The sequence below is a fragment of the Mytilus galloprovincialis genome, chromosome 5 (assembly GCF_965363235.1).
Source record: "Mytilus galloprovincialis chromosome 5, xbMytGall1.hap1.1, whole genome shotgun sequence".
In the NCBI taxonomy this organism is placed as follows: Eukaryota; Metazoa; Mollusca; class Bivalvia; order Mytilida; family Mytilidae; genus Mytilus; species Mytilus galloprovincialis.
This window is the reverse complement of record NC_134842.1, coordinates 48,296,055-48,311,754: the sequence shown is the minus strand read 5'-3', so window position 1 is coordinate 48,311,754 and position 15,700 is coordinate 48,296,055. Positions and strand designations below refer to the sequence as shown.

General features: G+C 31.4%; 1 protein-coding gene across 1 annotated transcript; it reads right to left on the bottom strand.

Moving 5' to 3' along the window:
• Positions 1 to 46: 46 nt before the first annotated feature.
• On the bottom strand, positions 47 to 12,554 carry LOC143075948 (uncharacterized). The gene is made up of 4 exons (XM_076251548.1): positions 12,507 to 12,554; positions 7,751 to 8,390; positions 4,492 to 4,777; positions 47 to 1,502 (listed from the first exon to the last, which is right to left on the bottom strand). Exons 2-4 carry the CDS (start codon positions 8,381 to 8,383, stop codon positions 757 to 759), a joined length of 1,665 nt encoding a protein of 554 aa, XP_076107663.1. The 5' UTR covers positions 8,384 to 8,390; positions 12,507 to 12,554; the 3' UTR covers positions 47 to 756.
• Positions 12,555 to 15,700: the final 3,146 nt, after the last annotated feature.

Here is a 15,700-nt window from a genome sequence, read left to right as displayed (position 1 = left end):
CTAAATTACTACCCTGTCAAGAAAAATTAACTATTCAAAATCGAAATAGCTTAGAGATATGTATTGTTGAAATTAATCCAGACATTGAAGAGAAGTAGCACACATCTGGTACGTAGCCATATGTATTTTTCTTAATAGATAAAATTATTTGACGTTTAATTTACAAACACACAAAGCCTAATCTTCGTCTTCAATTTTTGTTGCCTGGTGAATAGTTTTAATCAAAATAGGAATTTTTGTAATTGCATTCAGGCCCTTCTTGATTTCAGTCACCATATTCAAAATTCCATCTCCAACCGTTTTTGATATATCTTCTGAGCAATCAGCCTTTCTTTTTGCTTTTTCGTCATCAGTTTTCTTTTCTTCCTCTTCTTCTTTGACATCACTGCCTGATAAAAAGGCATTTTCCTGTCGTCCAATAATATCAAGAATATTTTCATAATCTTTACTATCACCTAGTGTTATAGATTTTTTTGTTGCAATATGCAATTTAGAGTCAACACTTGATTTTGAAAGATTTATACGCTGAAGTGAATCAACTCCTTCTTTAACCATGGTTAAAATTCGAGAGGTTATTTCTTCTGTACTCTCTGTATTACTCAGGATGTCTGCAATAACGTCATACCTCCCTTGATAAGCTGCAAAGTCTATCGGACTGTGATTGTCGTCATTTTCTAGCTGCATGACAACAATATTACTTTCGCAGAAAAACTTGATGTATGCGTGAAATCTTTTTGATTCAGAAAATCGGGTGACTTAGTAATGCAAAATAGTGTTTCCAGATTTGTCAACTTGACGACAGAATACATTAAACAACTTTTCTAGTTTATCAAATATTGAAAATTTTGTTCCATCTTTTGTCAGACCATCTAACAGGTGAATCATATGATCTGATGTAAAATGTTCTTTACTTTGTTCCAGTGTGTCTATGAACAAATTGGAAATTTCAATATTCTTATGATCGAAAAATGCTTTAAAGACGTACTTCCCGACAGGCCTGGCATCGGATTTGCTTTTAATTCTCTGAACAAGGGCAGATGCAAGTACATATATGTCAACTACTACATGAAAATCTTCGATACTCGTACAGCTCGGTACCACATAATCCATCATAATATCAAGACTGCAATTCCTAACGAAGCATTCACAACTTTCGTTTCCAAAAAAATATACCACTGCCTTCACAATAGTTATGTTGCATGGTGTAAACTTTTCATCAACCTGGTCAAGATATGTTGGTACCAATTCTGCTAGACACGATTCAATGCAAATATTTTCAGAAGGAATAGCAGTTTTGTAAATGCTATTATAAATGTTTGAGAGAATCTCATAATTAATTTCCGCTTCTGTTGCAGATCCATGTAATACGATATACACAAGGATAGAGTATAGCGTACCACATTTTGTATCTTCCTCACCCTTCTGTCGCAGTTGATTTACCTCACCAAACAGCTTGAAATACTTTGCATCATCTTCATTGATAACGCTGTCATGCTCATCAACTACAATTTTAAAAGAGAAATTGAATAGACAATAACATGTTCGTGTATATTTATTTAAAACATCCTAAACAACTGTGCGCTAGAAAGGTAGTATTACGTCACGTAAAATATATTCTAGTATGCTATACTGATATACTAAAAAAATGGCATTATTTGCAGTTACCAGTTACAGCAGAGTATGTAGCATGTATTCACAAAGGTTACTCGGGAACACGTGTAGGTGTTAACTTTAAGCACGTGTGTGTTCAAATCAAAACATGTATATGTTTAATTTAATTTGATTGGACAAACAATTAGTTATTACCGGTTTAAGTAATATCAATCATGATAACTTCATGCTAGTGTATAAGCGCTAAATTATAGTATTATAGTGTAGAACTGTCATTTGTGGTTCGCCTAACCGACAGTACAGATTTGTTTCCCACCCACGCACCATAGACATACCATACACACATACGTCTTAATCATAGGATTTAAATACAATGTAGTTGTGTTACTAACAGTGATAAGGAATAATAAATATTGAGGAACGTCGATTAAAGTTTAAAATGTAAATACAAAAATTTCCCCACACTTCACCAGCATATAATTTAGATAAAACGGATATAATTCAAATACTGCGTTGTTATTCACCAAGTTTACCGGATTAGAAATTGAAAATTTTAAGGAAGAGAACAGCATTAACTGTATTTGTTATAATGTAATATTTGACGCATTATTCAAAAAAATGATTTGTCTTTCAATGTTTGACATGCGGTTTTACGAGTGGTGAATTGATTAAGTTAAACATTTAGAGTTGAGGGATACTGTTTATGTAAACATTTAAAACTTGGGTAACTTTTAATCACATGATGCACCAGTTCAAAAGCAAATCCACCAAAATGTAGACATTTCTAATATTTGTAGAATAACTGTGGATTATTGTGTAGAAAAAAAATGAATAAATAATACTTTCATCATTAATCAAGAAATGAATTACAAATTATTTACTGGAACAAATGCTACAACTATTTGCAACATATTTACTTGTACGGTATATCTTCGTATATTCAGTTGTAAAGTTATAAATGTGTACATTTCGGTGGAAAAGATTATTATGGTTTCTAAATAGAATACAAAAGAAAGGCAGCAGTAGTGCACAGCTGTTCGAAATTCATTAATCGATTGAGAAGAAAACAATCTGGGTTACAAATCACAACTGAGGAAAACACATCAATTAAAAGAGGAGAACCACGACACAACAAAAACACAACACTAAAATGCAACACACACAGAAACGAACATTATATATCAATGGTCAATTTCCTGACTTGGTACAGGACATGTACAAAAAAAGTGGATTGAACCTGTTTTTGTGGCTAGCCAAAACTCCTGTTTTTATGGCAATGTCAAACATTTGTCAAATATAACATTAAAAGAGGGACAGTAGATAACAGAGGGACAGTCAAACTTATAAATCGAAAATAGACTGACAACGCCATGGCTAAAAATGAAAAAGACAAACAGACAACTAAGAGTACACATGACACAACATAGAAAACTAAAGAATAAGCAACACGAACCCAACCAAAAACTAGAAATTAAAATGAAAACATTACTGACAGGACTACAATGCAAATAAATGGGAGAACATACAAGACAGGGAATTACACCCATAATAGCTATCAAAAGGTAACAGGCTTATAATTTATAATTCGTCTACATACGACTCATCAGTATCACTCAGATTAAAAAGTTCAAGAGCCAAAACAAGTACAAAGTTGTAGAGCATTAAGGATCAAAAGTTCCAATAAAATGTGCCAAATATGCCTAAGGGTATCTGCCTGGGATAAGAACATCCTTAGTGTTTAGAATAATTCATACTTTTGCAAACAGTAAAATTAAAAAGGACTATATAATAGTTTTACATGTTAACACCGAAGTGTTGAATAACTACAGAATAAAAACAAATACGTAATACATCATAAACCAGCACACAAAAAGGCACAGCCGAGTTAGTCGAAGAGGTCGACGCACAAAGTGACGTCACATTTGAATTTTTATTAATTTCAGAAAATAGCATAGAACTCAAAATTATGTTTGATATACTGATATAAAATGCATTAATAACAATAAAAAATGCAATACTAGTACTTATTAATATAAAATTGAGGTTTTAATTAGATAATTAATTGTATTATCTAGCTATATCGGTATTTCTTATGAATAAAACTATAAACCAAATACATCGTATAAATTAAGTTGACTCAAACTCAAATCTTATAAATAAACTGGGTGATTAATTATTTTTACCATAACACACGAATAGAACAGAAAAAAATAAGATTTACAACTACAAACGATAAGACATTTGACAAAATCCGATGAGAATAACATATATATCATAAAAACTAAATACACGAATTTTGGATAGCACAGTGTATAACTTCCTTAGATCTTTTTTTGTTTTTTCTACATATACATGTATATAAAGGAAACTATCACATAAATGTGTACGATAATGTCATCATTGACATATTCATAGACTTTTTATATTTGGCTGGCAGTTGCACAACTTGTTTTGACAATGCATACAGTTATGACATAAATAACGTTTTATGTTATTTTTTTTGGCGTTGTCAAACTGTGACTATCTCAAAAAGATGCATTGTTAACTGATTTTACCATTAGCGTGAAATCGACTACATGAACCCCCTTTAAAATTACATTTGACTTGATCATATATGAAGAATAAAAAAAAAATTATGTTTATGAACAAAAAATAGATTTGTTTGACCTTTCGTCGTCGTATGTATTATTTCTTTCTTATAACCTTGTCAGTTTTTAATACCTCCTTGTTATGTTCAGTCAATTTTGATAAAATTTTTCCACTGTGTTGCTATGAGCAAATAGAATAATCATAAACAACCTACGTTTTGATCGAGAGAAGAAGTACGGGACCAGCAGAGAACATCAATATTGATGTAGCATTAAGAAATATTTTCCATACCTGTTTTACATTCTGTTTCTTCTACAGCTTGTCTGTTTGTTTTATCATGATCATAAGTTGACCATTGATTTCTACTAACAACATCATAATGACTCTCATGTGAGTGGTGATTTCCTATTACAGTACAAATATCAGCATGACTTTCAGATGACTGTAGGTCTCTTGCAACAGTGGCAGGTACAATATTATCATGATTGTTAGTTGACCGTTGATATCTTAGAGCATCTAAGATTTCAACATTTTGTAGTTGCAATGCTTGTAGTATGCGAAGTATCTCTGAGGTACTCTGTGAAGTAAATTAAACAAATCGTCATTTTCTTTTGTAATATTGATTTTCTATACAGGCAATTTTTTTTGTAAATGGCCATGAGAAAACAAAATGTAAAACTATTGAAACTAGTGACAACTAACCGTCGTTTTAGGCAAGCAAAACAGTAAACAAAAATTGATACCGACAAACGTATAAAAGCAATAAAAGACTCGGTACAGGCACATAAAGAACGTGAATTGGTAAATGATGTTAACAATTAGTTTCATCATAGATTTCGCAATGATTAACACATGTGCATGTCATGAGCAATAATTATTCCATGGTTATAAAAGTGACACTCAAAAGAAAAATCAAATTTGTAGGCAAACCATTTTTTTTATATGTTAAAGGTAGAAATTTAAATGGCAAAAATAACAAACCCTGACGAAAAGTTCAAACGGAAGGTCCCCTATCAAATTGCGAAATCCAAAACTCAAACACATCTACCGAATGAAAAACAACTGTCATTTTCCTAACTTTGGACAAGCATTTTCTTATAAAGAAATTGTGGATTAAGTCTGGTTTTATACATCTCTCACATGTATGACAGTCTAGTAAAAACTCATTTTATTGACAACATTGTTGTAAGAATTAATGCTTGCATGTTTGTCGGATATAAAGATTTTTAATATTTTTTAAGACAGTGATTAATATACCATAATACGGCAACAAGTGAGTAATTTATGTTTACAATTTTATAACGAAAATCTGTGTACTTAAAAGCCTGTGAGTATTTTGCAAAAAACCCATAAATCGAAAATAAACTGACAACACCATGGTTAAAAATAAAAAGGACAAACATACAAACAATAGAAGTCATGACACAACATAGGAAACAAAAGAATAAACAACACGAATCCCACCAAAAACTAGGGGTGATCTCAGATGCTCCGGAAGTGTAAACAGACCCTGCTCCACATGTGGCACCCGTCGTGTTGTTTAATGTAATTAATTATTTAACAGTAATGCTTTAAACAACCATTCAAACTGGTTTATATACATAATGGCACTTTATTCTGGGTGTTTTACTGTTTTAATATTGAAGCATTTGTGTGAACATTTCATAATAAACAGGCCACCGAAAGGGATTAAACCTTAAAGAGGCACTAGCTGTCAAATTCATGTTCATTGATTTTACTCATATTTTCATACTTGATTAATTACAATGTAGAACATTTATCCAAATTATAAAAAAAGCCTCGTTTCATGTGTATTTTAGTCTTAACGACGTTTAATTAACTATCGAGTTGACCTCCGAATAGCTCTGATGGTCCTATTAGCGATGTAAACATACATATAAATAAATCGAAAGTGAATTTGTGTAATTGCATTTTTCTAGGTCTGTTTCATCTCATATTATAGATTGAAAATACATGTCAATCATCGTTCTGCCTGTATAAGAAGGACTTTTTTGTGGATCTAATCAGTCAATCAAATGATTTACTTTAATTTCTTTTTAAATTTTAACATTCTTTTCCTTTAAATAACTTAACACACACAAAGCATGCGTTATCTATATCTAGACAAGAGATTTAAATATAATTAAAAACCAATTGTTCAGAGAACAATTGAAGGTCTTTCCATCAAAACAATGTATTTTGATATGAAAAGTTGTGAAACTAAGTTTAAAATGTCATTTCAATCGTCAAATGATAGCTCCTAGTAAGCTGATTCCAAAAATATATTGTTTCCATACATTTTTTTTAAATAAGGGAGATAAATGTTACTTCCGGTTTGAAAAATGTTAATTCCGATTATATTTGAATATTTACTTGACACTGATTCCAAAAATATCTGGTTCTATATACTTTTATATTAATAAAGTACAAAAAAATAGCTATTTCCGGTTTACAAAAGGTCACTTCCGGTTGTTTTTTACAAGGTTAAATGGTTTGATACCTTTTTCTAAAAGTTGTATATCTTTATCATGTATACATATAGAATAAAAGCAAAGGTCAAAATCTAGAACGTCAAATTAAGCTATGACCTTGAGATCAATTTCAAGGTCATAAACAAAGGACCTCAAATCAAAAGACCATAGGTCTTTATTATATTTAGTTAATGAGTTATATCACCAAACGCGTATTTTTAAATACAAGAGGGGAGAAAACTCCCTTTTACATTCAACGTACGCTTGCAATCAAAATTTACATCTTACGACATGTCGCAACTAACAATTTAGTAAAAATAATTTGTTGATATCTTATACAGTCTTTGGATATAAGCGAAAATAAGCCAAATTCAAATATTAGAATATGACCTTGACCTTTGACCTTGACCTAATTTTCATTTTTTGGGACCAAGGACCTCAAATCAAAAGATCCTAGGTCTCTATCACTTATGCTTTATAAGATAGAAATTTATATCACTTATATCAGATGCATAAGGGGAAATAACTCTCATATGGAGCGGTCATATCGCTTCGGTCAAATCATGCGAAGGATATAACGAGCAATTTTGTAAAACAAATTTGTCATAATCTTTTACGGTTGCGAAGGAAATTCGCTAACAAGGAAAACAGTGTTTGGGGAGATAACTCCTACAAAGAAAAGTATTCGTTTACGCAGGGTAAATTTCAAAAGCGCATAAACTGTTCGATATCATATACCAAATATCTAAGCGACATATTGCGAAACAAATGTTTATCGCAAGAACAAAATTAGGCGGAAGAAAAAAAAAATAATCAGAAGAAAAACAATAGGTCTTTCCACAGAAAAGTGGAAAGACCTAATTAAAATTAATTCGGATTCAACGATGAGGTCAAATGATTCACCTGCAAGTGAATAATTCGTCATAAATGTTATACAAAATTGAACCATACTGGCTGCTATAAGCAAATAATTATTTCACTTTTTCCGTTTCATCAATGATTGAACAAAACAAATCATATTTAAGATTTTTTTTATATATCTCGTAGCTAGTACCTTTGGTAACTATTAAAGAACTCACCTCATCATGGTTCATTTTCCAGCGATAGATTTCTAGTAAAGCATCGGTGTACTCGACTGGTGATATTGTCCTTTCCTTAAGCAGTCTTATTTTATCCCGTATGTTATTAGAATAATCCTGGCTAATGCACATTGCCAAGTGTATAGCTGCATTCGTAACGGTTCCCCACATAGCGTAAAAAGTCCTATCATCAATGTCTTTTTTGTGTGCAAAATGGGATATTTCGTTTCTGTTTTCTCGTATATCTTTGGCACAATCTTTTTGTTGCGGAGTCAGTGTGAAACAGTTGTTTAAAAGAATTCCTACCAAAGTCAGATCAATATCGACCAGTTGAATATTAGGATTAGCAATAAATTGACAATGACAGTTTTGTGCACGTTTGGGACAATTTCGTCCATTGGTGACGAAAAGCTGGTCAAATTGTGCTTTTCGGATTACTGTTGTGTGTGGAAAATTAACACATGTACAACAACCTCTCCTGTAATTATCCTTTAGATGGAAAATCAAGATTTTATTAATCTCGAGGAATGTCTCAAAGTCGTCATGTTGATATTTACTTTCTAGAAATGCTCTTACCACATTTACTCCAATTTCAGAAAGCAGAAGAAACTGCCGGACAAAATTCTTTAACATGTCTAAACTTTAAAAAAAATAACATAATGATTCAGAAAAATAACATGCACTGATACTAGCATAAGGTGTTCCGTTCGTATAAATGTTGATATCATATCTTGTGCGGTGAATCAATTGACTCCGTTGTGACTTTTCATGTTGTATAAAACCCCAAGATTATAGAAGTATCAACTCCGCCAACCTAAACAATCAAAACTATCCGTTCGCATAGGTCGTCCTCTTCGTGAAAATGGCTATGCTTTCTCTTTTTTTTGTAAATATAGCAAATTGTATTATTATCAATATATCCGTTGACAATATATTCTCAACAACAGAAGAACTCACAACTAACAATTTTATTTTTATATGTTTTTGATTGATTTATAGCCAGACTTCTAACTAAAACATGTTGATACATTACAGACAAGTTTTCATATAATTGCAATTCAGCGATTCATGAGTCTACAAATTTAAAAACAAGATTTGGTGCGTCCACGGTAAATATATTATTGTAAAACGTAAACATTGCGCTCCATACCGCTAGCTAAGAAAATAACATCTAAGTGTTGAACATTTTTTTTATATTTGTTGAAACCTTTTGTAAAACAAGAGCAAAAAGAAAACCTAACTTTAAACTTCGTATCAAATGCAAATTGTTCATATTGGGTGGTCTAAGTGATACAGAGCGGATTCCAGAGTTGGATATAATATGGTTTGGCAACGAGCAATGTTTCACATCATTTTCACCAAAGAACTATTGTTCAGTTAAGACAACAGTGTGTCCGATAAACCAATAACTGGTGATCCTAGAGTATCCGGTTTCAACATTTGCACAACTATTTCATAAAAGCAACATCAACAGTATGATTAACCTTTGGGCAACACATACAAATTAAATTAGTTCACATACTATTCGCGCAGGTTTAACGAAACCGAATTCATGCACACCGTTCTTGCAACGGTTCTTTTCTTAGCTAGCGGTATGGAGCGCAACGTTTACGTTTTACAATGATAGATTTACCGTGGACCCGCAACTAATCACTGGAAGTGCTCTTTTCGAATGGATACCTTTTCAAAATTTATTTGCTGTGTTTTCATAATTACTTTAAGTAAACGGTGACTGATATGTTTCGTGTTGTGTCCAGGACGTTGATCGTTAAGGTAGTGGTAATGCAAGGATTTAGTAAGATGTATCATGTTATTATTAAACACCTTTGTATTTTTGTAACAGAACTGTTAACGCTCATAGATGACATAATGGCACCATATATTTCGCTTTTATTCAAACTCATCAAAATTTGTCCTTACACTGTTTCAACAACACTTCACACAATTAATGTTCAGGAGTCTCTTTCACCAATATAATGTACTGAATTGTTTCATGGCACTTGTTTCTGACACATACTGCTGTTTTGAAATGATGGTTGTTGTATTTGATACGTTATATGATGTCATTTTCAAATATTGCTGATGAACTTGAGACATAATAATATATATTGAATTTGCCCATTGATACATCTGTTATTTAACAAGTCATTTGCAAATTAAATCAGTGGCATGTTTCTTTTTTTTTTGACAGTTATTGATATAAACATCAAATCATAAATTTATTTTTAATCATATATGTTTAACTATAGACACATTGTTTTAACTATTTTACTATCTTTCTACATAAGGAAGTGCCTGCATCAGGTCAGGAATGTGACAGTTGTTTTGCATTCATCAACATTTTTAAGCTTTGTATTTAGTTATTAGGCCACACCAACTAATTTCTTGTTCTACGGATTTTTGGACTACAAAAATTGGGGTAAGCGAGCGATTTGAAAATTTTAATAAAAGGATATTTAATTTGCAAATTTTTGAGACGAAGCTTGAGAAGTAAAGGCGAGCGATTAAATTTTTTTTTTGTAAGGTTTTGACAATATTCAAACTTGATTTATCACTTGTACTTTGACATTTCTTTAATTTATGAAGTATATTTTCAATGTTCACCAAGAAATTATTGAATAATTAATTTTGGTCTATGTATGTGTGACTGACAATGAGACAATTCTCCATCAAAGTCATAATCAGGTTGGGAATTAACCCCTTAATGTTATAAATATCCCTTTTATGAGGGGTCAATATAAGTTATAATATATTTTTTTTGTAAAAAACACTTTTTAGTACAAAGAGCTCATATTTTTTCAAAGAGCTATATATCTATCTTGTAAAATGTTCAAAACATGTCCAAGAACTTTGTAATATCCCTGGACTTTTTTACTTTAACCATTTCAACCCATTTACTTTAACAGTTGTTATTCAAAATATTAAGTGGACCCCTTTTTTTAGAAAAGTTTTTACAAAGGTTTAAAATTATTAGTGTACACAATTCGAACAGGAAAACCAACGATCTAATTTATATATCCAAACGGGAAAATACCAATGAACCTCATCAACAAACGATAACTGCTGAACGGCAGGCCCCTAAAGAATCAGGACAGGTGCATAGACATGCAGCGACTATGAAAAGTTTAGTTTCGCCAGCATACAATATAATTGCAGTTGAAAGCAAATCCTTCAAAAGTTCTTTGTACTTTATTCTAACAACGAACATTATTTTGATAGGGAATATAAGTAAGGGGGAAAGAAACCAATGTTTTGTTCTGTACAGGTATTTCCGTTGTTATATATTTATATCGGAGCAATCCCAGTTGGGATAAATTGGTTTCATGCTGAAACAAATATTTACACAGTGTGGTTGTGTGCTTTAAAATCGTTAAATACAGGTTAGACTGTGATTTAAAAACAAAAGTTGATATCTTTTTACAATATTTACAAAAAATGGTGCGGGAAATGGACATGATTACATTTCTGGATGCGGAAAGCGGGAATATAAAAAAAATCTGTTTTGAAAAAATATGTGCGGGCGGGTCCGTCGAACAAGAAATTAAATTGATGTGGCCTTATGAGAAGACTTTCCGTTTGAATTTTCCTTCAGTAGTTTTGTAATAAAACTTGTGTTCTACTTTAAAAACGACATATTACGTCAGCCTATTTTAGTTATATGACGTAAATATAGGTGTCATACCACTAAATCATAGTATGTCACATCCGGTTGCATAGACAAATTGGCCAAAAAAATATGCCCTTGAATTTCACAGTTGTAGGAAATTTATCCTACATTTCATTGCAGTAAAAAAAATCTATGTTATAGACATATATCTTGTGTGTTTCAAAGCACTATCGCTTTTTTCTTTTGTGTTTCTATTGAATATTTTGAAAACTTGGAGTTACATGGTTACTAAAGCTTGTCAACAGAAAGAAAAGGGGTGAATATTTGATTGGTTAGCTTCCAGTGATGGTTATTTTCTTATATGCAATAAAACATAATATGTTTTTGCTATGGTACTGGACAGGATAACACTTTACTCATGCCAAGTATTCTTTATTTGAAATGAAGATAAATTCTGCACTGTTTTTTTTTAAAGTGCAAATTTAACATCGACTAATAAAAGAAAATCAATGGTGGTATACCTTGTATAATTATTTATCTCTTGCAAGTAAAAATTTTCACTAAACATCTGCAGAGGTTCTGTGTTAAAAGATTTTTCTCTAGACTCAAAATGTCAATAACTAAAACCAAGTGACCATCACATCTATGTGCCACATAACATTATCCTATAAATTCAATTTCAGCTGTAAAAACGATATCCTCTCACCGAATGATTTAAAGTTTTGTTACTTTGTTGAATGCATCTATCCCATGAAACTACGGGTACAACTGATAGCGATATGTTTGCCTCGTATCTTGACCTTCATGAAATTGACAATGAACTAGTGCATCTATTACATACTAGCCTTCGGTGTTGACTTGCTGTCCTGCAGCAGTGAAAATAGACCATATAGACACAGTTGTAGTAAATAAATTAACAAAGCGAATGTAATCATGTCAAATAAATAAAGAAAGATATCATATTCATAGTTCATACATCTACTAAACCGAAACCTAAAATGACCAAAAGGTCAATCGAATTACCACTTAACACTATTTAACAGTTCTTCATCAAGTAAATGATTGTCTTCTTTTCATTTTTGTATACATATGTGTATGTGTGTGTAGTTAATAATAAATCAGGAATGCAGCTTAGCATAATGTACTTACCTTTTTAAATTGAGGTAAACAACATTATCTGACGGTAGTTTTATCACATGATCAAATACAAGTGCGCAGTATTACATTGTAAATAGACAATAAAGATATTTAAAATACTCAAAGTACGATGCACCTACGTTCGACTGAAGGGGTGTGAAGGGGGTAGCCAGGTGAAGAACAAATTGTTTATTTTTTAAGATGTTTTAAAAACAATGAATGTAAATAAAATACTGTACTTTTTATTAAAAGCTAAATTCGATAATTAAAAAAAATAAGCAGTTCGACGTATGTATGTGTAAACTTTAGTAAGTTTTGGCAGGGTTGTAACATGTGAAAGTGTTTGAATTTAAACCAAAAAGTGATATTTGGGGTATTGATTTTTGAAATGAATATCTGCAATATATACAATACCTAATCAATTTAATAGCAGCTACCGTGTTTTACTGCTTTTCGTTTCCTTTTTATAATTACTGTATTTGAACGGCAATATCAGAGCCGGAGTTAAAACACATAAAATTTCCTGTGATTCTTCATGAAAGAGAGGCCAAATGCACGTGATGTCTGTGATATGTTCCAGCAGAACACTTGTACATGTAGGAGAAACAGGGCTTACGCATTGGAAGCTCCCGCTTGTCATGTGTTACGCTCTCTATCTCTCTCTTTCTCATACTTACATTTCTTATGATTTTATGAATTTTGAAGAGCGCTTTCGTTACGCCTCTCATAAGCCCGTCTCTCCAAATTGTACCAGTCCTTCACTTGTAATTTTTTTTAATATCAGTTTAATTTATTCTTAAAATTACTGACGATTTTTATTTAAACATTTAATTGTAATATTGTTAAAATTTTATCTCCGTTCTTTAAGACTAAACGACTTTATTGGTTAGTCTAGAAAACATTGTCAGCCTCCAGTAACTAGGTTCTCTTCAGAGTTGATTAATTAATGTCTGAATATATTTAAATTCGAAGCTATGGAATGTAATGCAATGTAAAAGTTTGAAATTAAATTTTTCTGTTGAAAAAAAAATTAGAATAATCAAAAGTGAAGACGAATCGCCTAAACAGTTTTGTTATGACAAGGTCGTTGAGTAAGCCAATTGTAAACAATGAAACACAAAAAAAACTTTGAACCAACACTATTGCTTTTGTTGGTGTTTTAAACAAGGGAAGTGTGTGGAGTTCGTGGTACATTTATTCATTTAAAGGGCAATCAAATACTGCAGGTGTCGATATAACAAAAATCACTTTTTACAATTAAAAGATATTTATTTGGTGTCTTATAGCTAATCGTACATTTTACTATTCTGGCTATTCCTACATAAGAGATTGTGATTCATAAAAATTTGGGAACTCCAACTTAAAATTTTACTATTATACCTGTAAAATTCAAAATGTAGGAATAAGAAGAATACACCTGATGTTTTTCCTGAAGAATTAATCCATCTGGAGGTTATCGTTGTTAACAGAGCTCTTTAAATATTTGAATTTCCAATCAAAGTATTTTATTTTCGAGGTTGTATAAAAATTGTTAATGAAAATATCAGGTGATCGACACAGGCTTCTTAGAGCCTCTAGTTTTTATATTGCAGCCTCTGCATGTAAATCAACAAGATATTTTTATTACAGACATAGTTTCTGATAAATATGGTATATATAAAACTATTATTGTAATCAACCATTCTAATTTACCTCAGTTAAAGATGTTTCGTATGTATTGTAATGGCGTTTGCAAAGCATGCATGTTTTACATGTTTTAGAGTTGACCTTTAAATCTTTCTATTTTATAAGAGAAATTCTAAATGATATTCTATATTTGGTGCATTTTTAAACCTTACATGTTCTTTGATAACTATTTACACCACTGGGTCGATGCCACTGTTGGTAAACGTTTCGTCCCCGAGGGTATCACCAGCCCAGTATTCAACACTTCGTTGTTGACATGAATATCAATAATGTGGTCATTTTTATAAATTTCCTGTTTACAAAACTTTGAAATTTTCTAAAAACTAAGGATTTTCTTATCCCAGGCATAGATTACCGTAGCCAAGTTTGGCACAACTTATTGGAATTAAGGATCCTCAATGCTCTTCACCTTTGCACTTGTTTGGCTTTATAAATATTTTGATACGAGCGTCACTGATGAGTCTAATGTAAACGAAACGCGCGTCTGGCGTACTAAATTATAATCATGGTATGTATGATAACTATATATCATGTAAATAACAAATCCTCTAAATAAAGCTTATTTATTAATTAATTAAAATAATACCTGTAAATCACTAACTTAATAATCATGCAATAGTATTCCTGTTTATCATTTGTCCGACCATAAATGAAACAAAACAAAGAATTATTGTACTGTTCCTCAAATTAAAGTAACTAAATGAATCCATTTTTTAAGATTAAAGAAAAATCATTTTTTTAAAGAGAACCCAACAAAAAAAATCTTGACGCAATTTTCAAACTAACGCAAAAACTAAGGATGTGCGACATGAAATACAGTGATTATATTTGTTTACATGAGAGTTGATTAAACGAAGATTCAAAGTTATATAATAAATAAGTTTCTTTCAACTGTTATGCATCTATTACATAGTTTAACGCCTTTGATAAATCATTTGCTTTAAATAGATATGTAAGTAGGATATATGAACCTCAAATTAACCAATATGTCAAACGAAGGTAAACCTTGACCCTTTTACAATTTACCACTCAGACTGACCTATATAAACTACTTGACTGTCCTTGGCTTGTATTTTTTTTACACATAGTACTAGGATGAATGTACCATAAATATGATTCGTCCGAGTTACGACGATTGGCAATATATGTATCATAATTCTCAACCTCTCTTCTGAAGGGTTTTTACCTACTGGTATTCCATTCTCTTAAATTTGAGCCTAACTTTTCCGTCTTTACGTCAAACAGGAAAAACATATGTATATAAATAGGAAAATTATAATTTGTATAGATAAAAGACAAAGACATTTAAATACTTAATCAGTATCGAATTTCTTTTAAATACATAACATTTCACCTTTCAAAAGGGTAGTGATATTTATATCTACCTCACTTGAGATATACATTTGTTGTAACTAAAATAAAGGAAGTATACTACTCCAACTAATTATACATATAGACAAATATGCCGCCCAATCAGTATGATAGTAGATCATATTACATACATTGTTCTCATATACTCT